The 27,838-nt window shown below is 41.6% G+C and overlaps 1 protein-coding gene across 7 annotated transcripts in view; it reads left to right on the forward strand.

Annotated features, from left to right (window-relative positions):
* The window catches only part of LOC120541646 (uncharacterized protein CFAP97D2-like), a 42,045-nt gene that overhangs the window by 10,538 nt on the left and 3,669 nt on the right, over positions 1-27,838 (forward strand). For 4 of the 7 annotated variants that reach the window (XM_039773475.1, XM_039773474.1, XM_039773478.1 and 1 more), the window contains 3 exons: positions 195-512; positions 15,357-15,437; positions 19,547-19,665. In XM_039773475.1, the coding sequence (XP_039629409.1) occupies positions 420-512; positions 15,357-15,437; positions 19,547-19,665 (293 nt within the window). In that variant the 5' untranslated portion in view covers positions 195-419. The remainder of the gene's footprint in view (positions 1-194; positions 513-15,356; positions 15,438-19,546; positions 19,666-27,838) is intronic. The other 3 variants (XM_039773479.1, XM_039773476.1, XM_039773480.1) reach the window with 2 other exon arrangements.

Here is a 27,838-nt window from a genome sequence, read left to right on the forward strand (position 1 = left end):
TCTTATTGTAACGATAGATAGATAGATAGTGAGTGAAAGGCACTATATACAATTAACAAGATAGATAGATATTTTCATTTTTATTAAAAGATATTTTTATTTCTTATTTGAAAAGTTTCAAAACTGCCATTCTTTGTCAACTTATAGTATAACGGCATAGTCTTTACTTCATATCTAATTTATGCTTTTTTTAGTAAAACTGGCTATGGCCTTGTTTTCGTTTTCAAAGCCGTGAACAGAGCAGGCCATAGGACCCAGCGGAGGACACCTGAACTGAGACGTCTGCCTGCACCGCCCTCTCCCTCCCTCTCTCTCTCTCTCTCTCTCTCTCTCTCTCTCTCTCAGGTTAAAGTGTCTTTACTTAGAACACACTAAACAGTTGCAAGTTGCACAGCAAACAATAAACATCAGGCACAGACATGCATAGATCCTACCAGCCTATGGAACCAGTTACCAGCAAGTACCTGCAGAAGAGGATGGATGACAACAGATACCAGCAGCATCGACGTAAGGTAAACATCCCAATCCTTCAACTTCTGACCCATTTTACAAAAAAAGTAGTGAAAGCCTCAATGTAGCAATAAAAATATAATTTAAAATGCTGCAGTGCTCTTGTTTATTTAGATGTTACACCTCGAAACAAACATAATCAAAGGAATCTTTCCTTTTGTTTTTATTTATTATTTCATAATTATGCCAAAACTGATTGCAGCAGAATTTGAAAGTTGTCCCTTTTAGTTTACAAAATGTATGTTTTTTTTTAATGGAAAAAATCAATTTATTAACAAAGTCACATTCTGGTGCATAAGTACATGACTAGTAACTAAAATGTCACTTAGTGTTCTAGACAGATGTGATCTACCAAAACGTTCACATGGAATGAAGTTAGTTGCTGCCTTTGCATCTCTTTATTGATTGTCTGCTGATTAAGAAAAAAATATGGAAGGTTTTTGAGTTTTGAAAGACACATTACTTACAATTAAGGTAAAACATGGCTGTTCAATTACCAGCAGTAACTGAATAATAATCAAGAATATGACTGAAATGGAAAACTGTAGCTACTGTGGCTGTCTGGGATTAGAGTTTGACACTTGTGTCCTACACACTCTGTGACCTTTAGTCGCTCCTTACACTCACCCTGAACTGGCCTGGTCCAGCCACTCGGGTCCCCAACAATGAGGATCTTACGAACTGGATCACCCTCGGGGAAACGTGCCACATTGCCATAGTCCCGTAACTGACGCTCCCTCACAATGCAGGTAATGTGCCTCATTCGGGACTCCATGAGCAACCGCTCATCCGACACAAAGTCAAACCAACGGTACCCAAGGATTTTCCAGAGAGACACAGTACCAAAGGAGTCCAGTCTTTGTCTCAGGTCACTGGATAGCGTCCATGTCTCGCAACCATATAGCAAGACAGGAAGCACCAGGACTCTAAAGACTTGGACCTTCGTCCTTTTGCATAGATATCGGGAGCGCCACACACCCCTTTCCAGCGACCTCATGACCCCCTATGCTCTCCTAATCCGTCTACTGACTTCACAGGAAGAGTCACCAGAGACATGAATGTCACTGCCAAAGTAAGTAAACCTCTCAACAAGGTCGACACTCTCTCCGCAGACAGACACACTGCTGATGGCTGTGCCCAGAAGGTCATTAAAGGCCTGGATCTTGGTTTATATTCAGGACACTCATGAGCCCAGACACTCAGACTCCTCACTCAGTCTCTCGATCTCCCTGATCAGAGCCTCCATTGAATCCACGAAGATCACAGCATCGTCAAAAAGTCAAGATCCATGAATCTTTCTTCACCAATAGATTAATAAATATAAGATAAGCTAAAAACGAATTTACCTCCATGTAACACACTGTATGTACAATAAATGCTTGCTACGTTCCAATTAAATTTAGCAAATCCAGTTTGAAAATTTTGGTGTCAGGCCTTTCATCATTCAGTGTCATTATAAAGATGCAAATAGGGGAGCAAACTTCACCGAAAAAGGTGAATTAATAGCAAAGTGACAAAAAGAGAGTTAAGAATTTAACACTATGGCAAAAATAAGAATGTTTCTAAATTTCTTATGAATGTAATCCCACACTACTGTGCTTTCCAAAATACGGAATAAGAGAAGAATAAAAAGACCAACTATTTAAATAATGAGGTCATTTCAGGGTAACGTGACTCACTGATTGTGAAACTGGTTGGAACAAAAACCTGTAATCACAGAGTCTGTGTCCAGGCTGTTATGTTTTCATTTAAAACTATACTTTTTCATAAATGAAAATGATCTTCATTGTCACTAGTGTTTTTACACGGTTTACTAAAGTATCTCTGTCCACACTCGGTGAAAACGCATGTGACATAGACATCTGCCTATACTGGGCATGCACACTTGGCAACACTACTAGCCACAGGATGTACGGCCGTGCCTTTTACAGATGTGTGCAGCACTCAAACTGTACAACATGCAATTTAGATGCACACAGGTATGCAACACAACAGGCGTCATGGAAAGCAACTCTTCTATGTCCGCTATGTTTGGAAAGTGGTGTTCTTTTGTGAAGAGTGACCAATCAGGAAATGAGCAGTATCAAATCAGAGAAGGGACATGTAATAAGCACAAACCAAGACTAAAGTAAGAATATACAAAAGTCTGTATTTTCACCTGTCCACACTACAATGCTGAGCTGGCATTTTCAGAAGTTTATGACTCTGGAGAGGTGTCAAAAGTCTGAATTTTCAGGGATTAAAAATGCCAGGGTAGGTTGAAGGAATGGAAAAACTGGAGACTAATGTCCATAAGTCATAGCTTGGGACTGAAAACTGCTGCCTTAAAGCATCAGGCTAGTGATCTAAATTCTATAAATTACAATGGAGCTGAGCGTTTTCTTGCTGACCTCTGCCAACTAGTGAGACATGGTCTATTCACAAATTGACCCACAGTTGTACTGACTAATTAAGACAAGTCTGCTCCTCTTCGAAAAACATCTTGCCATGACAGCCATAAGGGTCCCTCCTCTAAGATTCTGATAATCTAAAGATTGTCTGTGATATGAACATCTGGCAGTTCTCTGTTGGAGCTTAGGGGGGTCATTACTGTCACATGCGTTACTCAAGCCAGTCGCTATGGATCTCAAATTTAATGAGCTGCTAAGCCAGGAGAGTTATCCACATCGTCCAAAATAAACCTACACTCAAGAGTATTCACGCAGCGATCGATAAAGTGATCATTTTCTGTGTCATTCTAAAATTATTTTCATGATCAATATTTTATTTTTTTCTTTACTTCAGAAAAAATAACTCCTGCATAATATGCAGTTCAGAGATGTGTTAGCGTAGCAAGCTGAACCCCAATGAATCTTAAGAGGGAGGGGGCAAAAGAAAGAATTCCTATATAATGTGTTATTATTCACTCTTAATGTCAAGGAAGTGAAGTTGACGGTGAATTCTGGCATTTAGTGCTGAAAGACAGACTCCAAACTACAAGCGTAGTTTTTGGTGATTGTATAACACAACAAATACTGCTTGTATTTATGTTCCTTTTATCCAAAGCGACTTACAGGAAGAGTTCCACATCATCGAGTATCCTCAGTCTGTGAGCCTGTATGGGAACAAGTGTTAAAGGACAAGGAGAACCAAACACCATATGACACCATCACAAGTGCAAAGCCAATGATTGTGTCGAATAATTGGAGAAAATTCAAATCATCCTACTTCCATATTAAGCCCTCTAGTTACATAACACTAGTGTTTAGAAAATGTTTTTTGAAACAGTAGATATTTTGTGAAAATGTACTATCAGTGAAATAGCTAATAATCTGTCGTGCAAAAACAATGCAATGTTTAAGCCAAAAATAACAACAAATACAGCAATGAAGACCAATAATTAGTCTGGCATGCTGTTTTGGATTAGAACAAAATAAACGTAACCTCCCATTCAAGGCAAGAAGGGGGCATGTGGGGAAATACTGGCTAGAAATGATGGTCTTATCTTCTGTCGTCCACTAGGAATTGCTTCAATCAGAATTAGCCTCTAATGCCTTTGCTCTTACCTGCTTTCCCTGTTCCTTATAGTTGTCACAGCTCCCTAGAAAAGGCACAAAACAAATATGGGCAACAAATACGAGGGAGACCGAAAATAAGAGTGATAGTGACAGGAAGGCAAGAATAGCAAAATGTCTTTTGACAAACTAAAATAGAAAAAGGAAACCATAAGAAAGGTTGAGATTATAGCAAGGAAACCCCATTTAACTGCCATGGTGTAAAGACAAAAGAAAGTAAGACAGTGGTTCTCAAACTGTGGGGCGCGAAGTAACAAAAAGGGGGGCTCAAAGATGTGAGAAAAAGAAAACAAGAATCAAAAATATGAAAAATACATCTATTGAAACCAAAACAAATTAACTTAAAGTACATTCTGATACTAGAAAAATAAATATAGAGTTCGATAAATGTCGATAAAAGTTAAGTAGGTATAATAAAATATGCATCTATGATATATCATTAATTAAAAAAAGAACAAATTGGTATTAGTGGGCTCCTTTCAAAAAAAACGTTGGGGGGCGCGATTAAAACTGTTATGAAAACTCGGGTCGCAAATACTTAAAGGTCGAAAAATGCTGAAGTAAGAAATTATCAAAGAAAGCAATTTTATGTTTAGTCATAGTGCTGCTGTTCAGATGACACCCACATATTGTACCGTCGTGCTTTGAGGCTATCTATCTAGAATGGCACAGTTGAACAGCAAGTGACGTCAGATGTCTTCCTCTAGTGATTTCTCTGCAGTTCTGAGGTGGGGTGCAGATAATGCATCAGTAGATACCCTCTGTCTCATTCTTTCCTCTTTTATGCCTTGAAATCGATCCCCAGCAGGCACTCACAATGCTTGCGTGGCTGTCAATAGAGAAGTCTGTTTAACAGTATTGTCCTCCAAGCCACCAAGAATCCAACGGCACTGACTGGATACGATAACATATTTACTGTGGTATCAGATGTCCAGCAACACATGAGCTATCGGAGGTAAATCTCCTGCGTGTCCCATGTGTCATATGTAGCTGGCCTTTACCAGGCACACAATACTCATTGTTTGTGGCACTTGGTGCCAGAATAACAACAACAATAATTATTTATATGGCACATTTTCATACAAATGATGAACGAATGATCAAAGTGCTTTACAGGATGAAGAAAGAGAAAAAAAAACTAAATATATAAAAAATAAGATTAGGGAACACTAATTAACATGCAATAAAAGTAAGGTCCAATGGTCAGGAGGACAGAAAAAACAAACAAAAAAAAAAACTCCAAACGGCTGGAGAAAAAAAATAAAATCTGCAGGGGTCCTAAGGCCACGAGACCACCCAAACCTCTCTAGGCATTCTACCTGACATAAATGACCTGAATCAGTCCTCATGGTATTCAGGGTTCACATGGAAGAACTTGATGATGACGGTCTTCTTGATGTGGACTTCTGGCCTTCAATCCACCAATGTAGGACATCACAGTGCTTTGATCAGGTGGTGGTGGTGCAGGTCGCCACCACAGAAAACTAGAAAAAGAACAGCAGAGGATGTAGGGGTTTGTATGGATTATGGAGCCACCATGAAGAGTTATGATAATTAAATGAATATAGAGAGCATCAGGATTAAACTACAATGAAGTTATGAGAAGGCCATGTTAAAGTAATGTGTTTTCAGCAATTTTTTAAAGTGCTCCACCGTATCAGCCTGGTGAATTTCTACTGGCAGATTTTAGGTGCATAACAGCAGAAGGCCGCCTTACCACTTCTTTTAAGTTTAGCTCTTGGAATAATAAGCAGACACTCATTTGAGGATCTAAGGTTACGATTTGGAGTGTAAGGTGAAACGCATTCTGAAATATAAGACGGAGCAGATTATTTAAGGCTTGTAGTTAGATGTTGTGTTTGATGAGAAATGATCTAATTGGTGTAACTGTCACCTGTGCCACATGTCTCTTACTTTACAAACTTCTTTTTAATTTGTTTTACAACTGGACCCTCAGTACTTTGCATTCCAATTATCATTTGTTTTGGTGTGGCTTATGAATATGGCTGCTGTGAAATAAGCAAGACTGATTCCATAGTATTTGAGTCTGAGCTTCTTTCTGGATTCTTTCTTTAAATTAAAATCAATAACAAAGGGATGAGTTCAATGCTGGTAGACGTGATTCATTAGCAATAACCTTGTAAACATATCTTGCTTTCTAGTGAAAAGGGAGCATCACAGACCGTCAGCATCTTTTAAATGAGGTTGGCATTAAGCAGGAGAGCAGGGTTAGGGTCAACACTCCATTGATCTGGTTTCATGACATAGTGGTTAAACCGAAATTCACATGGAAGCCTTGTGGCAATTTGCAAAAAGGCACCTGAATGACTCACAGACTGTGAGGAACAATATTCTCTGGTCTGAACAATACAAGATTAACGTCATGTCAGGGAGAAACCGGGCACCACTCATTACCTACACAATACCATCCCAACGGTGAAGCAGGCTAGTGGCACTGTCATGCCATGGGGTTGAGGGAGAGCTGAATGGAGCAAAGTGAGCAGATATCCTTAATGAAAACCTACCCCAGGGCACTCTGGAACGAAGGGTCACCTTCTAACAGGACAATGACCCTAAGCACAAAGCAAAGATGTCACAGGAGTGGCCTAGGGACAACTCTAGGAATATCCTTGAGCTGCCAAGCCAGACCCTGTGCTTGCACCTACTTGAACATCTCTGGAGTGACCTCAAAAGAAATGTCCAGCAACAGTCTCCATTCAACCTGACAGACCATGAGAGGATCTGCAGAGAAGAATGGCTGAAAATCCCCAAATCCAGGTGTGTGGGGGCTTGTCGCATCAGACCCCAAGAAGGCTCCTGAGCTGTAATGGCTGCCAAGGGTGCTCCAACAAAGTACAGAGTAAAGGGTCTGAATACTTGTGTCAGTGGCATTTTTGACTTTTTATTTTTGATACATTTGCTGTACTACTAGGTTGTTGTACCGTGTTAGCCATTATGAATGTAGAGAAAAGCCTAGCAAAATGACACCTTTTATTAGCTAACTAAAAAGATTACAATATGCAAGCTTTCGAGGCAACTCAGGCCCCTTCTTCAGGCAAGATGTAATCACTAAAATTCCTAAAATCCTGTTTTTGGTTTGTCATTCTTGGGTATTGAGTGTTGTTTGATGAGGGAAAAATTAATCTAAATTATTTTCGCACAAGGCTGCAGTATAACAAAATGGGAAAAACGTCAAGGGCTCCGAATAGTTTCTGAATCCACTGTATGTAGTTTAGCCACTAGGGGGCATATCAGAGCTCCAAACCCTTGATAAAACTGCTACAAATACAGTCCTGTGTAAAAATAAAGTCCTTTATTGAACAAATCTCGTATTACCAGGCTCCTTTAATGACAAGTTCTCCTTTCACAAATAACCAGAGAAGTCGATGTGAAGTTGCCACTTACAGACTGAAGCATCCCAAAGGGGAGCAGAGGTTCAGCCTGCTCAATTAAGTAGTAACAGCGTTAATAAATGTCTGATATATTCTATAGACATTTCAATTAAATAGACACCCTTTTCCCACTATTTTAATGGTGGACAGATTAGGATTCTTCATTTGGATCAACTGAATTGAGATAAAAGTATGCGATGTACAATTTTGATTCGATTTAGACCAAGTCTTGCATATATTGAGGAGGACAATAGCTGATTTTCATTCATTATCAGAAATTGTAAATGAAATATGCCACTCCTAACACTGTCTTAATATGATGTTCAATTTATATTCGATTTAGACGATTCTTGCACTAATTTAATCGATAGCTGATTTTCATTTGTTTTCTGGAATTGTAAATGAAATGTCTCATTCCCAGCACTGCCTCAGATTCCCGGGGAGTGCATCTTCTGAAGAAACGGGATCAGTGTGAAGATACTACACAAGTCCTCACCATTCAGGAATAGTCCGGTATGGGCACCAAGAAAAGATTGAAAGATGGTTAAGAAAATCGACCAGATAACATCCAGACTACTCGCATACAGTATGCTGATTTATTATCACTGTATCTTCTTATATAATACACTACTGTGGCTGTTCGTTTGTCTGTCCAGGATTTTAAATCACTTGTAGCTCGCAAACCATTTGAACTACTGACCTGACGTTTCATATACTACGTGACATCTACTACCCGCTTTCAGGGTGATGATTGACCTCCAAGGTTTTTCCTCTTTTTAGTTTTATTGTATTTTATTGTAGAATCCACTCTCGGCAGTGGCCAGCATGGCGGTTCTCATCCCTACCACCTTCGCCGTCACTTCCCCTACCTCTTCATATCTTAAATCATTCATGAGGCAGAGTGAAGACTTAAGTACCAGCTTAAGTGAAAAATTAAAGAAAACGTACTAAGTAATTGCAACACAAACATTGACTTAATCAGTTTTAACGTGAAAAGATGCCGACAAAAGAAGAGAAGAAGCGAGCCGCTAGGGTGGAAAAAAGAAGAGCTGCTCAGGAAGCAACAAGCGCATCAACCTCTGGGTAAATGAATGGTAAACGTACAGAGAAAGAGGATGAAGACTAGGAATGGTCACGTCAAATGTATTCATGCAGTGCGCCGTTACTGGTAAACAAATATTTATTGCTAGTGTTGATTACAATGCATGAGTCTGTACTATAAAATAGTTTTCAGTTTATGCATATAGAGGTTAAGAAGGGTTCAGTATTATGGAGGAAATTAGTTCAGTGTTTTCCACCTGCTATTTTAAAACAAGTTCCTCCACAAGAATATGGAAGCACAAATGGAAGGTTGACTTCATGATATATAGAGAGATGTCATGTCATTTTCTAACCTGCTGAATCCAGAGCAGAGTTGCCCGGGGGTGCTGGAGCCCACCCCAGCTAGCATAGTGCGTAAGGCAGGAACGAACTGAGGACAGGGCGCCAAACCATCACTCGGCTATATAGAGAGATATAACTTAAAAAGGGCGCTTCAGTAGAATACATCAGTCAAACAAACTACAATAGAGGAAAACAATGCAGCATTTCACAAAAGAGGCGGTTATCTCTTCACTAGCCTTCCCCAGCTATAATATAATAAGGTTGTCATTTTAATAATAATATGTACACAAAGTTAGCTGTTGGTAACAAGAGAAGCACAGAAAATAAAAGGTCAAGTGTTTCTTTGATCTCTCACAATGGGGAATGTGTTTGTACAAAAAAGTGTCGCTGTGTGCCCAGCATTACTTGCTGAAATGGCCTGTAACATTATTTACTTTTGAAAAGCATTTCAAATCAAATATTACTTTAAAAGGTCTTTTATTTAAATTGATTTTTTTTAATTATTGTTATCATATTTAACTTGGTATACACTATAGACATTTGCCAGGAACTGAATTAGAATTGCTGTGGTGGGCTGGTGCCCTGCCCGGGGTTTGTTTCCTGCCTTGCTCCCTGTGTTGGCTGGGATTGGCTCCAGCAGACCCCCGTGACCCTGTAGTTAGGATATAGCGGGTTGGATAATGGATGGATGGATTATGAATTGGAGGCCCTCAAAACAAGAGCACTCCTGGCTTATGTAAAAGTCCTCATTATGCAATGGTGTAAAAGGGACAGGAACCACCAGGGGGCAGTAGGGCTTAACATTGCAGTTTATTTCCTGGAATTGTGAGATCATGCAGCTTGGAGAAGAATCCTGCAAATGTCCACCCAAGATGCTGTTGGCCAAAGTGCCTACACTAACCATAGGAGGACCATAGGAGCAGTTTGGAGGTCAGCTGAGTCACTCTAGTCCTGTGAGAAGAAACAGGGAAATCGCATTAGAGACAAGTTACATTAGGAACAGGCTGCACCCCAGGCTCCTCCTTCTGACACCTGCTTAATCTTAACCACACCCCCAATGGTGTTGCTCAGCAACACTAATCACGATATGTTTATTGTCATTGAAGGGTAGGGAGCAAAAAAAAGATACGGTGAAGAAATGTAAAACTTTAAGTTGGTGTGTTTGCCTTTTCCTACCACAGGCAGGTTTTTTCAGGAGCTAATGGAGTTCCTGTACTTGTGGTTCTGCAAACCAGAAACTGTAACATTCATGTGAAATGTGTGACATGCAAAGGTCGTAGGTTAAACTATCAACGTCTTCTCAATACGTAGTAATACTATCAAAACAATGGAGAATGAGGTGTTGTTAGTTCTTGGGCTGTATTTTATTGCATTTAAGGAAATTCTCGACAGGGCTAAAAACAATAGAAATTTAGAGTGCAAAAGTGAAGATGACCTTTATGTCATATTTACAGGAATTTAAGATTAAAAAGCAGAAAGAAAACTCAAGCAAAAGGAAGTCAAATTTAAAAGTCTGGGCTTGTGGTCAACCAACCAATCCGCACAATTCATTGTCCAAGCCCCACCAACAATAGTTCCTGGGTGAACAAAAAGTACACACCTTGGATGGCCTGAGTTCCTGCAGTGGGATTGCTGCAAAAGGTCCCATGTTTTTAAAAAGTCCCTGGTTCCTGCAGTGGGAAAGCACCCGATGTTTTATCCTGTTATGGATTTTATATCTTTGTGCAAGTCACCAGCTCTTCCTCCAGCGAAAGAACCCCCAGACCATCACACATCCTCCTCCATGTTTGACAGTTGGTGTCACTCACTGAGGGACCGTCCTTTCACCAACTCAATGGCGTACAGCTTAGGGACAAGCTGACAGAGATGGGAGTAGACTCACACCTGGTGGCATGGATCGTGAACTATCTTACAGACAGACCTCAATATGTGCGTCTCGGGAACTGCAGGTCTGACATTGTGGTCAGCAACACATGAGCACCGCAGGGGACTATACTTTCTTCGGTCCTGTCCAGCTTATATACATCGGACTTCCAATTCAACTCGGAGTCCTGCCACGTGTAAACGTTCACTGATGACACTGCTATCGTGGGCTGCATCTGGAGTGGGCAGGAGGAGGAGTACAGGAACCTAATCAAGGACTTTGTTAAATGGTGAGATTCAAACCACTTACACCAGCAAGACCAAGGAACTGGTGGTGGATTTTAGGAGGCCCAGGTCCCTCATGGACCCCGTGATCATCAGAGGTGACTGTGTGCAGAGGGTTCAGACCTACTGGACTGGACTGCCAATACTGATGCTCTGTGAAAGAGAGGACAGAGCCGGAAGGCTGGCGTCCTTCAATATCTGCAATAAGATGCTGCACGTGTTCTATCAGACAGTTGTGGCGAGCACCCTCTTCTACGTGGTGGTGTGCTGGGGTGGCAGCATAAAGAAGAAGGATGTCTCACGCCGTGGACAAACTTGTTAGGAAGGCAGGCTCTATTGTAGGCACGGAGCTGGACAGTTTAACATCTGTGGCAGAGCGACGGGCATTAAGCAAACTCCTGTCAATCATGGAGAATCCACTGCATCCACTGAACAGGATCATCTCCAGACAGAGGAGCAGCTTCAGCGACAGACTGCTGTCACCGTCCTGCTCCACTGACAGACTGAGGAGATCGTTCCCCCCCCACACTATGCGACACTTCAATTCCACCCAGGGGGGTAAATGATAACATTATTCAAAGTTATTGCTTGTTTTTACTCTTTAATTAATTTATTTTTTTGTATCAGTATGCTGCTGCTGGATTATGTGAATTTCCCCTTGGGATTAATAAAGTATCTATCTATCTATCTATCTATCTATCTATCTATCTATCTATCTATCTATCTATCTATCTATCTATCTATCTATCTATCTATCTATCTATCTATCTATCTATCTATCTATCTATCTATCTACAAACATCCTGCTTGATGAAATAGAGATTTCAAATTTTGATTCATCGGTCTGTAAGGCTTTCTTCTAGTCTGCAGAAGTCCACAGCTGGTATTTCAAAACCCTATTCTGTCCTTTAAGAAATAGTTTTCTTACGGCCACTGTCCTGTCAGACCTGCGGCACGAAGTCTTCTCCTCACAGTACAAACTGAGATTTAGCTTTTATTGACCTGCACTGTTAAGCTGTACGTGAAGCTGTTGTGCTGTGAGGCGTCGGATCACACAAGCTGTTGACTCTCAGAAAGTTGACTTCTGATTGGTTGTGACTTCGGGTCCCCCAGATGTCTTCCAGTTTCCAATTGTCTTTGGATTGTGTAGGACTCCACTGTACTCACTGACACTTTGATTTTATTTTTGCAATTTTTCTACATGAAAGGCCTACACTTGTAAGGGTAATAACGCTCTGCCTTGTTTCATTTGTTAATTGCTGTTTTCTTGCTATTATCACTGGAATATTGTTCAAGTAGCACTCCATAGGGTGGAGAAGAAGGCCCATTCGTAACATTCAGAAATTTCCCTTTTAGGTGTTCTAACACTTTTGACCGGTAGTGTATACACAAGTGAGACCAGATCTGGAGTAGTGAGTGCAGTTCTAGTCACCACAGTACAAGAACGACATAGCAGCACTTGATGTTGTGCAGAGGAGAGCAACCAATTGCATCACAGGATTTGAGGACATGTCCTACTGTGACAGACTCAGATAATTAAAGTCAAGCAGAGGAGACTGCAGAGAGGCCTGATCCAGATCTTCATAATCCTCAAAGAAATTGATAAAGTAATTCCACCTGAATTCTCTTATCTTAATGGTGAATCACAAACTCGAGAACACCAACAGAAATTAAGGGCAAGTAAATTTAAGACTGAAGCCAGGAAGTATTTCTTTATGCAAGAAGTTGTGGGAGTGTGGAACAAACTACTTAGCCTTGGAGTTGAAGCAGAAACCTTGACAACTTTAAGAAGAATCTGGATAAGGGACAGCTTAGCTATTAGCTAAACAAAGCAGCCTGATGGACTGAATGTTCTGGTCTTGTTTGTCAAATTTCTTATGTGAGTGGACCCTTTCTGAGATGCCCCCCTGAGCAGTGGACACGTGCCACAAGCAGAGTGTAAAGTGCCTTATGGACAAGCCCCTTCTAAGGAGGGCCTCAAAGATGCAGAACACCCAGGCAGAGCTCGAGGTAACTGTGAACCTGCAGCTCTGGAAGTATATCAAGAACCCTTAAGCTCAAGAGGAATTCTGGTCCAGAAGTAACCCTGAGATGGTGTTTGTAGGTCACCCATACCAGTAAATAAATGAGCCAAGAGTGGGAGATGAGGAGGAGGAAGATTTAATGGTAGCAGGCAGCCAGGGTCTGAAGAAAGACAGGAACTGAGAGAGTGCAGAAGGTAAGGGCAAGGGTGTATATAGTTAGAGCCACTGGGCAGACACGTTTGCTGTACCGTTGTCCTCTATTTCCGTACTTTGTGTCCTTGCATTCCTTGTTCCTCCTTTATGGTTTACTAGAACCTTTAGGTTTATTGATTGGGTATTCCCTTTGAATTGTGTTACATGTACAATGAAGGCTGGGGGGGCGCACTGCTGAGCTTTATGATAAGCAGAACCATGGCTTATACTATATATACTGTAAATATCAGGACAAACGCGTCCTTCTTTTGCACCTGTTCTTCAGTTTGAGTTCACAAGAAACCTGAGACAAAAGGTGGGACGTTTACACGCACACCCAGCTAATTTAAAGTCTCTGATTTACTTGACGGCTGGCTTTTAGATTGTGGAAACAAAATCACACAAATGTGGGGAAAAACAGTGAACTTTACCCAGAATGCACCTCAGATGAAAATCAAGCTGGCCTCAAAAACCAAAGGAAAGCTACTTACTTCGGGAAGTAAGAGGATGAGTAGATAAGTGTGATATAGCGGGTCCACGACTCTAAATAACTAATCACTGCACTCGCGGCTGAAGGAGGGGCCGTGGTAGTGTGGTGGGCGTTTCCACACTGAAGTGCGCAGGTGTGAGATCGCCCGTGTCCGTAATTGATCCTGGGAGCTGCCAATTGCCACACCTGTGCCACGTCCATTTAGGTGGTATGGGGTGAAATAAAGGGGGGAGGGGGGGTCAGAAGTTAGTGGAGAGAAGAGGATGGCGGGAGAAGAAAAGAGTTGGAATGGGTGTGAGTGAGCAGGAAGAGCAGGCTCACTGGTGAATGGGAGGCAGCTGGGAGGAGAGCCCTGAAAGAGTGTTTGGCCGACACTCGTGGGCAGTAAGAAGCGGTCATGCCAGCTGAACAATTTAGAGGAGCTGGAGTTCCCAGAAGTGCAGACGACTCACCGCGGGAGTCGAGGAGGCTTGGCAGGGAGAGTCCCAGTGTGAGCGCCCTGATCTCTGGGGACCCAAGTCTCGGTCTGGTGGATGAGCTGTACGGAGCCAGGGGATGGAAGACAACCAGACAGAAGTAAGGTCAGCTGCACCTGCCGATAGGGCGACTCCCCTGTCCTGTTGCAGGGCCCATACGGGAGAAGCAAGGGAGCTGCCAGCTAAACGTAAAAGGCACCAGGTATTTGCAAAGGACAGCTTCCGGCCTGTTGATTTTAATCTCGTTTTACAGGATTATTTATTGATTTTAACCTCCACCTTTATTTTATTGTTTTTATAGATTTATTTATGGAGTTTTGAAGCACAGCACTTTGGACGCTGTTTTGGCTTTGTTTTCTAATAAAAGCACTCGCACACTTTTACACCATCCCCTTGCTCCCAGTGTGATTTGTCCTCATTGCACAGCTCATCCGGCTACATTACCAACAATGCTGGGTTCAAGAGGTTCCCAAACCAAGAATAACGATTTTGGAGCAGGACCAGCACCGTCACAATAAGTAATTTAAATATTATGACAGTTGTCACACACGTGCGATTAGGGGGCAGCCAGAAGGACCAATGGAGTGTGAAAACTCACTAGACGGGGATATAAGACAGTGTAGTAATGCTTTTCTCCTTTCTTCATCAGAAAGACCGAAGAACAGATGAATCCCGATACATGAAGTATCTGCTAAAAAACGAGGAAGACCTTCCGCATCCCAGTCATCCCCATGTAACAACTTCAACCCGGTCACCCTCTGATGACATCATCTCCGTCACATCCCGTCCATGTCAACTCATCTCTACACAAATTTCCAGTCCATCCACCATAAAACCAGCCACCTTTCCAGTGTCATTGCTGAATGTGTATTCTAATTCTTACAATCTGTACACAAAAAGTGAATATTCTGGTTCACCTACAATATATGGGGACAGTTCTCCAACCCTTAGTGTGTCTCTCTGGTCTCTTTTTCACACAGTTAATGTAAAGGTTTTAATGCGCAGTACATTGACAAAGAGTGCTACAATGTTCATGTTGTCGAAGTTAATTAAAGAAAGCATTGATGCAGCTGGCACCTTTGATTTTTTGCTAACTGTTTAAGTAAGCCTGAACGAATCTGATCTCATGACATAATGCGGGTGTGTTTTAAATGGAAACTGATTGTGACACGTAATTGTCTTTTCAGGTTAATGAGGCAAAGCCAGTTGTTGACACAAAGGGACACAAAACCCCAGGACACCTCCAGTTAAACCTTAAGAAACTGCAGGTATGTCAAGATTTCTGTATTTTAAAACAAGATACATCTGCACATTTTACAATTTTAAAGATTTGAAAAGGCCTACAAGTGAGGACTGGTCAGCCTAGTATGTTGAAAATCTGATTAAATGCTAATGTCATACACAAACTAATTAGCAGAGAGAACACCAGCAGAGTGGGACACTCTTTCCATGTATTCACTCTTAAGGGAGTTTTGCTTTATCACTAAAAGCGTTGATTTAGTATTTACGATTGTGCCGTGTTGGAGAGCATTGTCTTCATCAGACTTCACACCGGTAGATGTTCACGCATGTCACATTTCACATCACTGCTGCTATTTGAAAACTCTTTGTCTCCTAGCTACAGTTCTACTGCAGTGCATGCTGTCACCCATTGTCAAACCTGCTTAAATGATTTCAGAGTAAGACAGGACAAGCCGCCGGTCCAACACAGGACACACATGTCCACGCTCACTCACTGGGGGTCTGTTTTGAGTCACCCATTAACCTTCCAAACATCTTCGTGATGTTGCAGGAAAACCAGAATGTGAAGAAATCGTCTATCTAGAGCACTTCAGTTTAAAATTTCAGTTGGATGCTTGAATTTTTCAATTCAATCTTTAAATTAAAGGTGCTAATGAAGTTCTCTGCTACTCCTGAGTCTATCTGCCAGAATATTTTTGTCCAAAAGGTCAGCCGGTACCTTTAGTGAGGTTTTAAACACGTCTTCACTATGTACACCAATCAGACACAGCGTTAAAGCCACCTGTCTAATAATGCATAAGGCCACCCCCCACTTCATGCCACCGAAACAGCTCTGACCCGTCAGGGCAAGGACTCCACAAGACCTCCTGTGAACTCTGCCACCAAACGTTTGCAGCAAATCCTTTGAGTCCTGTAAGTTGCAAGCTGGAGCCTCCATGGATTGGACTTGTTTTTCCAGAACATCCCACAGGTGTTCAATTGGATTGAGATCTGGGGAATTTGGAATCCAAGTCAACAGCTTGAACTCTTTGTCATGTTCCTCAAACCATTCCTGAACAATGTTGCAGGGCACATTATCCTGCTGAAAGAGGCTACGGCCATCAGGGAATACCGTTGCTATGAAGGGGTGTATGTGGTCTACAACAATATTTAGGTAGGCGGTACGTGTGAAAGTAACATCAGCATGAATGCCAGGACCCAAAGTTTCCCAACAGAACATTGCCCAGAGCATCACACTGCCTCTGCTGGCTCGCCTTCTTCCCATAGTGCCCCTTGCTACCATCTCTTCTTGCCAGGTAAATAATGCACACACACTCAGCCGTGACTTGTCAGACCAGGCCACCTTCTTCCAATGCTCCATGGTCCAGTTCTGAAGCATATGTCCCTATTGTAGACACTTCTGCCGGTGGTCAGGGGTCAGCATGAGTACTTGGACCAGTCTGCGGCTACATACAGTACATGGTAAGCTGCACTGCACTATGTTTTCTGACATCTTTCTGTCATGGACAGTGTTATGGTTTTCATTAATTTATGCTACAGTTGCTCTACTGTGGGATCGTGCCAGGCGGGCTAGCCTTTGCTCACCAGTTCACCAACTGTACTTCCTTGGATGACTTTTGGTAGGTACTAACCACTGCACACCAGGAATACCCAGCAAAACCAGCCGTTGTGGAGATGCTCTGGCCCAGTGTTCTAGCCATCACAATTTGGCTCTTGTTAAAGTCCTTTATCTCCTCAAGTTTGCCCATTTTTCCTGCTTCCAACACATCACCTTCAAGAACTGACTGCTCACTTTCTGCCTAAATATGTCCCCACCCTTGACAGGTGCCATTGTCATGAGATAGTCAACATTATTCAGATCACCTATCGGTGGTTTTAATGTGGCTGATCAGAGTCTTCAGCCTAGAGCACAAGGCAGAAACAAACCTTGGGCAGGGTGCCATCACAGAGCGAACACAAATGCACACACCAAACACACACCAGGGCCAATTTAGTGCTGCCAATTCACCTAACCTGCATATCTTTGGACAGTGGGAGGAAACCCACACAGACACGAGGAGAACATGCAAACTCCATACAAGGAGGACCCAGATTACGAACTCCGGCCTCCTTACTGTGCCACCCCTAACTTGTGTACGTCTTCCAAACACTAATAAGATGGTGGATGTAGCCCCCTGCCTGGAGCTTCTGTGCTTTTAGTCAGTGGATGGATGGGCTGCTCGCTGTGAGAACATGGGCCTACTTACTTACAGTAGTTTTAATTAACTTGATTTAAGACTTTACTATTCAAAGCTTCATTTTTCTTTGTAAGTTTACATGTATACGTACTAGGGGGCTCTGCCACCTGCTCACCAACCCCTGGGTTTGGTTGACCGGAAATACAATTTAAAGAGATTTTCATGGGAACTGTTACATTTGCATTATTTTCACTTTTACTTTAAAACTTCAGTAAAAACAATTTTTGGAACTAACTTTTTGTCAATATCGCATTGAATTTTGATTCCGTGTTTGGACTTAAATTGTGACAACGCAATGTGAATGAGTGACTATCGTTTCTTTCTCTCGACTTTTTCGAATGTTTGTCCCTGTGATTTGTTAATTGTCATAGCAAAAGCTAATCTAACGGGAAACTGTAAACGTTTTAATACGAATGGCATATCAAGATCTCCTTTGGTGTCTAATGTTATTCGCAGAAGATGTACTACATTATCTTAATAACATTACGATACATCCTTCCTTCAACAGTAATTCGTCCGGTGGAAGACCGGGTAATGTTAACTGTTGTAGATATCCTACATAATATTGTAAGCTGATGTTTTCGTCTTCCACATGATCATCACCAACTGCTTCATCATAGTCTGTTGATACGCATTTAACCAATTTGTGTAACCGATCGACAGTTTTCACATTAATTAGTTTGACTTCATCATTTCTCGCTGTTAGGATTGCCCGTGTACTCATTTCGCATTCACACGACTAAAAGCTGAGAACGCAGGAAGTCTGTCTGACCAAAGCGTTCACACGACTGAGAGGTGAGATGGCTGTATTCTTGTTTGAAAATGGTTGTAAGTAGGGCGTGACTTGAAAGAATCTCATGGTAAAAATCTCTGTCTTGCGGGACAGGCTTCCAAAATGTATCTTCAAAAAGTCTTGTCTTGTCCCAGGATTATTTTATAGTGGCCACAAGGGGGCGTACCAGCTCCCTTGTTAACAGAAAAACATAAAAAAGCTAGACTGAAATTTGCCAATATCCATATTGACAAGCCACAATGCTTCTGGTAGAATGTCCTTTGGACAAATGAGACAAAAATGGAGCTTTTTGTCAAGTCACATCAGCTCTTTGTCCACAGACGAAAAAAATGAAGCCTTCAAAGAAAAGAACACATACTGTAAATATTGTGAAACATGGAGGCAGCTCAGTTATGTTTTGGGGCTGCTTTGCTGAGTCTGTGTAGAGAACAATGAATTCTCAAGACTATCAAGACATGCTGGAGTGAAACACACTGCCAAGTGTCAGAAAGTTCTGTCTCAGTCACAGGTCATGGGTCCTCCAACAGGTGAATGAGCCAAAACACATAGCTAAAGGTACCCAAGAATGGTGATGAACAAAACATTGGACTGTCCTGAAGTGGCCTTCTATGAGCTCTGATTTGAATCCCCTTGAGCATCTATGGAAAGAACTGGAACATGCCATGTGGAGAAGGCCCCCTTCAAACCTGACACTGCTGGAGCAGTTTGCTCAGGACGAGTGGGCCAAACAACCTGTGGACAGTTGCGCAAGTCTCATGGAGAACTCCAGGAATCGCTTGTATGCAGTGATTGCAAACTAAAGGTTGAACAAAAAAATATTTGGTTATGGGTCCCATCATTTTTGAAACATACTGTTGAATCAAAACTCTAAAGCAAAGTACAGAATAAACCACGATGGGTGCCATCTTCAAGTTATTTCAGAGACAATTGCAGGTTCTTCTTTTTCATGGTGGGGTACCAGCAAATTTGTCAGCATACGTAGCTTAAGAATGTTGTGATTTAGCGGCCTTGCCTGTGTTTGTGATTAAAGGAGTCACAACGCTAAAAGTAAGTAAGTAACATTTCTTTAAAACAAACCCATTTTGATTTTGCATAAATATTGCAGATGGAAGAAGATCGCCTGAGCACGATCTCGAAGGACAATAAGAAGCTGGCATTAAAACTAGCAGACATTCTGAGATCAAAAGGTCAGGTTGATAACTGGAATGATCCTCCTGCGAGAAGGTAAGTGCAGCTCATGAACGGTCTGTACGTTGTGTTCATTGTGTGCTACGTTTTCCAACTCTACGAGGTCTGGCAGTGAAGTTCATGAACTCTTCCTAGAAATAGCGCTACGTACCTCACTGCTGGAGATCTCTACAGTCACCTTCAAAGTATCCCCCTTGGGAGGCCAGGCACCGACGCCAGCGCCTAGTCCACCCTCCAAAGTAATTTTGGAACTCTTTTTCTGCAGTGGCCATCACAGCTGTCGTCTTATTACACTTGATGTCCTGAATGTCATCAAAATGCCTTCCTTTCAATATTTCCTTTATCTTCGGATAAAAAAAAAAGTCATTGGGGGCCAGATGAGTAGGTGAGTAGGGAGGGTCTTCCAATACAGTTATTTGTTTACTGGCTAAAAACTCCCTCCCAGCCAGTGTCGTGTGAGCTGGTGTTCGTTTGTTGCTCTAACGAAAGATCCAACATTGTCACGACAGCACACAAGAACAAACAACAATAACGAAACCCCTCAGCAAGACCCTGCCACACGTCGACGCAAACACAGCTGTGAGTCACCGATATACCAAGGTTATGAAGCCTTACCGAGCTGTTTGTACGGTGCTGCCAATGGAAGTGCCTGGTGGCAAGTTCACAAACTTAATTGTCAGACCTCGTATTTACAGGACAGTATGTGTGTTTTGGGGGCACTGGTTTTTATGGTCACGATTGTCACATGTATGGGGCACAGCATGTGCGAGTCAACATAAACACCTCGTCGTGATTAGTAAGTAGAATTACTGTTTTCCTCTAAGGGGTGCAAGCTCCCTGGTTGGAATAAGTTCTTTTTTAATGGCGGTGTAATCCGAAATTATATAGATATAATATTAAAAGGCGATACCCCTCCCAAAATGATATGACGCTGTGCTGGATCAGATGACGTTATCTCCCGTCAAAGGTGTGCCGGGCAGTGTTCCAAGGCTTTCTACTCTTTCTCCATGTGCAGGCCCTTACTTAAGTAAATCAATGCCAAGCGAGGCATGCTGACTCTAACATACAGAAATCGTGCCCGTTGCCCCTTCGTACTAAATCTGGCTCAGCTGTGCATGTAGAAAGAAAAGAAAAGCAGATTTAAAAATATTTGTGCAGAGCACAGTGACATATTAAACATATAAACTTATTACAAACCACCCTTTGGCACTGTGTCTGTGACAAAAACAAAACAAAAGGTACTTGATCCCCCCTTACAGTGTGAACAAGTCCTTAAAAACTTTGTGGAAATGTGGGGTGTAGTGCCCATTCATTTAATATACCAGCGTAAATAAATATTAACAATGATAAGTTACAGTCCAATTGGACGAACGGTTACATTTAACATGGCGTTACTAAATAGTGATCACTGTAGGTGGAGATCTCCTGTTGTGTCTTTCATTTCTTACACAGTCAGTGTTGTAACTGAATATCACCGAGCCCATGCAGTGGGTTCCATAGCCTCAGATTACATTAGAAATCTACAGAGCACCTTGGTGGACTTTACTATTCTTCGGCACTCATAACATTTCTAGCTACAGTATGTTGATATATGTGCCCCACATGGTGTCTGAGCCCTTTAAATGAATTACAGTAGTTGTAACAAAAATCAGACAACAATAACAACATTTATTTATATAGCACATTTTCATACAAATAATGTAGTTCACAGTGCTTTACATGATGAAGAAAAGAGAAATAAAAGACAAAGTAAGAATTAGAATAAGACGACACTGATTAACATAGAATAAGAGTAAGGTCCGATGGCCAGGGAGGACAGAAAAAAAAAATCTGCAGTGGTTCCAGACCACGAGACCACCCTGCTCCCTCTGGACATTCTACCTAACACAAATGAAACTGTCCTCTTTGTATTTAGGGTTCTCTTGAAAGGGCTTGATGATGATGGTCATGTAGACTTCTGGCTTTTAATCCATCAATGTAGGGCATCACGGTGCTTTGATTAGGTGGTGATGGTGCAGATCACCACCACAGAAAACCGGGAAAAGAAACAGAAGAGAGAGTAGGGGTCAGTACGGATTTTAGAGCCACCATGAATAGTTATTATAATGAATTGAATACACAGAGTATCAGGATTAGATGAAGGTGAAGCTATGAGAAGGCCATGTTAAAGTAATGTGTTTTCAGCAGTGTTTTAAACTGCTCCACCGTATCAGCCTGGTGAATTCCTATTGGCAGGCTTTTCCAGATTTTAGGTGCATAGAAGCAGAAGGCCGCCTCACCACTTCTTTTAAGTTTTGTTCTTGGAATTCTAAGGAGGCACTCATTTGAGGATCTGAGGTTACGATTTGGTATATATGGTGTCAGACATTCCGATATATACGATGGAGCGAGATTATTTAAGGCTTTATAAACCATAAGCAGAATTTTAAAGTCAATTCTGAATGACACAGGTAGCCAGTGTAGTGACATCAAAACTGGAGAGATGTGTTCAGATTTTCTTTTCCTTGTTAGGATTCTAGCAGCTGCATTCTGCACTCGTTGCAAGTGATTTATGTCTTTTTTGGGTAGTCCAGAGAGGAGTGCGTTACAGTAATCTAGTCGACTGAAAACAAAATCGTGAATTAATTTCTCAGCATCTTTCAATGATATAAGAGGTCTAACTTTAGCTATGTTTCTTAAGTGAAAAAATGCTGTCCTAGTGGTCTGATGAATATGCGATTTAAAATTCAGATTACAGTCAACAATCACCCCTAAGCTTTTTACCTCCGTCTTGACTTTTAATCCTAGTGCATCAAGTTTATTTCTGATAACCTCATTGTCTCCATTATTGCATATCACTAAGATTTCAGTTTTCTCTTTATTTAGTTTGAGAAAGTTACTATTCATCCATTCTGAGATACAAGTCAGACATTCTGTTAGTGAATCGAGAGAGTCGGGGTCATCAGGTGCTATTGATAAGTACAGTTGTGTGTCATCAGCATAGCTGTGGTAGCTCACGTTGTGCCCTGAGATAATCTGACCTAACGGAAGCATGTAGATTGAGAAGAGCAGCGGACCCAGGATAGAGCCTTGTGGAACACCATATTGGATATCATGTGTCTTTGAGATTTGATTACCACAACTAACAAAGAATTTTCTCCCTGCCAGGTAGGATTCAAACCAATTTAAGACACTGCCAGAGAGGCCCACCCATTGACTAAGGCGATTTTTAAAAATATTATGATAAATGGTGTCAAATGCGGCACTCAGATCTAAGAGGATGAGAACAGATAAATGGCCTCTGTCTGCATTCACCTACAAATCATTTACTACTTTAACAAGTGCAGTTTCTGTGCTGTGATTTGTCCTGAAACTAATCAAGAATAGCAGGTTTATTGAGGTGGTCATTTAACTGCATAATGGCTGCCTTCTCTAGAATTTTACTTAAGAAAGGCAGGTTAGAGATGGGTCTAAAATATTCAAAAGCACAGGAGTCAAGATTACTTTTCTTGAGTAGGGGTTTAACTACAGCAGTCTTAAGACAGTCTGGAAAGACCCCGGTATCTAATGACGAATTTACTATGTCAAGAACATTATCAATTAGCACGCCTGATACTTGTTGGTATTGGGTCAAGGACACAAGTGGAGGGTCTCAGTTGAGAAATTATTTTATGTAAATCAGGTAAATCTATCCTGGTGAAAGAGTTTAATTTGTTTATAACGGAGTACTGGGGCTTTAGAGGATCTGCAGTGTTGGGGAGATTATACTATGTTATTTCAAATATCATTAATTTTTTGATTGGAAAATACAGCAATAGCCTCACAGGTTTCACTGGAAGTATTTTGGAGGCATTCCTTTGTGTTACCTGGGTTTAACAGACGATCAATTGTAGATAGATAGATACTTTATTAATCCCAAGGGGAAATTCACACAATCCAGCAGCAGCATACTGAGACAAAAAACAATATTAAATTAAAGAGTAATAAAAATGCTGGTAAAAACAGACAATAACTTTGAATAATGTTAGCGTTTAACCCTCTGGGTGGAATTGAAGAGTCACATAGTGTGGGGAGGAACAATCTCCTCAGTCTGTCAGTGGAGCAGGACAGTGATGGCAGTCTGTCGCTGAAGCTGCTCCTCTGTCTGGAGATGATCCTGTTCAGTTGATGCAGTGGATTCTCCATGATTGACAGGAGCCTGCTCAGCGCCCGTCGCTCTGCCACGGATGTCCTCTGTGCCTACAATAGAGCCTGCCTTCCTAACAAGTTTGTCCAGGCGTGAAGCGTCCCTCTTCTTTATGCTGCCTCCCCAGCACATCACTGTGTAGAAGTGGGCACTTGCCACAACTGTCTGGTAGAACATCTGCAGTATCTTACTGCAGATGTTGAAGGATGCCAACCTTCTCAGAAAGTATAGTCAGTTCTGACCTTTCTTACACAGAGCATCAGTATTGGCAGTCCAGTCCAATTTATCATCCAGCTGCACTCCCAGGTATTTATAGGTCTTTACCCTCTGCACGCAGTCACCTCTGATGATCACGGGGTCCATGAGGGGCCTGGGCCTCCTAAAATCCACCACCAGCTCCTTGGTCTTGCTGGTGTTCAAGTGTAAGTAGTCTGAGTCACACCATTTAACAAAGTCCTTGATTAGGTTCCTATACTCCTCCTCTCCACTCCTGATGCAGCCCACAATAGCAGTGTCGTCAGCAAACTTTTGCACGTGGCAGGACTCAGAGTCATATTGGAAGTCTGATGTATATAGATTGAACAGGACCAGAGAAAGTACAGAATTATTAGAGAATAAGACTCTGGGATTACGAGCATTGTTATTTATAATCTTAGAGAAATAGCAGCGCCTCTCAAGACGGACTGATCTATTGCTGTGATTATTAATAATTGTTCTTAACCAGTATTATTGCATAATTGTACATAATCTTTTATCCTCTCCAACTTTACTATCGGATGTTCTACTCCCTTTCAGTTTACATTTTTAACATCATTGGTGGTAAATTATGCATATCCTCATACCCTTGAGCCCCACTTATAACACTTTCATGTATATTCCTAAACTTACTATATACAGTTAACTTGCCTCGAAACTTCTTGGCCTGAAAACTCCAAGGACACGTTTGTCGTAATCCAGCAGCACCATCAGGGAACGCAGAAAGACAAGTACCTGCAACACTGAAAAGAGATCTTGCATTGTTAATTATTTGTACTAAGAGAAAGGTCATAGGTACCTTTTGTTAAATATATAGCAAAGATTATGTGGTCAGATCTCTTTTTAAAAGTTTTAGGGAACTGCAAAGTGTATGGAGCATGGCGGTGGTTATTCCTGCACGGGTCAATTCTCCATTCTGTTACTGTTGGTGTTGTGAGGGACGACGCGTGAGGACCTGGCAGGGATGCCAATAACATGGAAGGATTGGGAGAGCAATTCAGGTTATATTCTCCCCCCATATGCCCGATGGCAACATCTCTGGGCCACAATACCCACAGAGCTTTTAGTTCTTTGGATCAACCCTGTTGGGTCAGGACAGCCCTGCTCTGCGGCACTTCAGACGGACACAGACGTATTCCCAAGCTCCACTGGAAGTACTTCAAGGTCCACAAAAAAAGGAATTGCAATGTCTTGTCCAGGGAATCGGAGCTGAGAGCGGAGATGGGCAACACTCGCCTTGAACGACTAGAAGTGAATTGGAGAGAGAAAAGACGAACCGGCGGCTTGTATTGCCGTTCTGTACGAGGTGTTTTGTAATAAACCCCCCTTTAATTTGAACCCGGGACTGTGTTGTGTGGGCTCAGTGGTGCCCCCCTGCTTTCACAGCATGATGAAGGTTTTTCTGGTGTCCATGTGGATTTACTCCTGGTATTCTAGTTCTTTCTGGGGTATTTCTTTCTTCTGTTGCCCCTAAACTAAAATGTATTTCATTAAAGATGCCCCAGAAAAATTCTTGGCGTTAGTTAAAAACAACACAAGATGATCAATGAAATCCTGAGGTGCAGATGCTACAGAACACGAGCTCATGGCACAGGAGTCGCCTTTCTGCACATCACCTACGCATAGACAGCCGGTGACTGGCATGCAGTGGGTAACATGCAGCAGATTTAGAAAAAGGGGAAGGCCTGGAAACGCACAGCGTATGACATTTAAGGAAGTCAACAGGAAGGAGATGCCCAGTGGCCTCATGTATAAACGGTGCGTACGCACAGAAATGTTGCATAAGAACTTTTCCTCGTTCAAATCGCGATGTATAAAACCTACACTTGGCGTAAAGCCACGCACTTTTCCACGGTACCTCATACCTTGTCGTACGCAAGTTCTCCGCTCGGTTTTGCAGACTGGCGGCACCCAGCGTCAAAGCAATGCTACTGTTCCTGTGTGATTACTCATTATTTTCATGACGCGGCTTTATAAATACACTGAAACTAACCACATATTGTTTATTAGTGTAATGCATCTGATTGTAATTAACTTGTAACAATATAATGGTAGAGGGAACAGCCATAGTATTCCAAATACCATAACTGCTTTAGCGTTGTTACTCTCACTTCTGACACAGCGGATCATCTTTTTCCATATTACTCTCACTGCACCACTCGGAGTATTTATATCACTGTATCTGAGTGTGAATCACAACAGCAGCTGATCAGAAAGAGAATTATCGGTATACAGCTTCAAGGACATGCTGTCTAAGTCACGGCAAAACGTTTTAAAGCCTTTCCTGTACGGACCTCGCGGTTCAGAAACAGTTTCATCCCAAGAACTTTAAATGCACTCAATCAATTGCTCCTTGTAGAACGGTTTGTACTTATAAGTGCAATCACCCCACTGTAAACTTGCACTACAGTTATAATATCGCACAACCTGAGCCACTTTATAAAGTGCGTATTTACATATGATGACGATATCATTTTTAAGGTGAAATGCAGCAAAATATGTTTATTAAATTATACAGATAAAACTTTAACTTCATTTAAATAATCAATATTCTTAACTGGGAGTGTCGTGAAGGATAGAATTATTAAACATGTACTATGAAGATATTTCAATGTTCTTTAAACGTTTTGAAGAATTGGCGCTAAGCTTACAGATGGCTTAACGTCTATTACAGAGCTGATTGTATGGCGATCGGTTACTTGGGGAAAGAAAAGCAAGGACTCTTGGGGCGGCCACGCCAATATATATTGAATATAAAACAGAAAGAGAAAATAATAATACAGCTAAAAACACAGCAACAAATTTCGGCAAAAGTTAAATGCTTGTGTCATGAGCACAAGGCGGCTATGCAGTGTCTGCAACGGACGTGGCCATCCACCGTGCATAAGCTACCTTACTGACATTAGCGGGTGAAGGAGCCACCGATTCTTCCTCTGCCCAGTGCCACCACAAGCCTAGAGCCGCCCCTGAGTACTGCTGCAATAAATTATTTCATCGAAGTGAAACACATGTTTAATAACGTGCTTTAACTCCTATTATCATGAAAATTATATCACGTATACATCTCAGTATTTTAGTTATTCAGAGAGCTGTAATATCACGAATGTAATAGACTCTGTGTCCAGTTGGAGGAAGAGAGCCGGTTTAAGAAGCAAGTAGTGATTCACACACATAGAGCACATAAAAGATCAAATACAACAAACAAAGCATTTAACGTGCTACTTTAATTATGATGTGATTTGAGAAACTGGTTAATTAAACAATTTTAAGATGAAGTTTATAATGTTCTACTTTAATGACAAAATAAACTAAGTGATTAAAGTGGAAATGTCGAGATTGAAGTTGACATTTCGTGCTTTTTCCCCACTGTGTGCCTTTTTTCTCTGTACCCTAATAAACTTTCATATGACACTCAGACAGTGGGCTTACAACTCGGCTTTTCACGGCGACTTTGATATGTGACTTCTTTTTTATTTCCAGCACTGTGCGATTTTGTGAATGTGAGCTTTCAAGTTTCTCCAACACGCTATGTCACTCGATCAACTTCATTTTGTTGATTATACCACGGCTTATTTGAACAAATAGTATGTTTTTCCTTTGCCTCCACTTGGTATTCGCTGAAATTCTTATATTTTCCCCGTGCTTTTCCCATTGTCTTTTCACAGAAGGCTGAGCTTAAGGGCGATTATACATGAGGCCCCCGATCTTTAGGATGTCAAACTGGGAGGCTTCATGTATGGTAGTAGTGAACAGACCTTCTGAAAAGAGCACCACACGGACCAGGGGCCT

This window comes from Polypterus senegalus, chromosome 12 (assembly GCF_016835505.1).
Source record: "Polypterus senegalus isolate Bchr_013 chromosome 12, ASM1683550v1, whole genome shotgun sequence".
In the NCBI taxonomy this organism is placed as follows: domain Eukaryota; kingdom Metazoa; phylum Chordata; class Cladistia; order Polypteriformes; family Polypteridae; genus Polypterus; species Polypterus senegalus.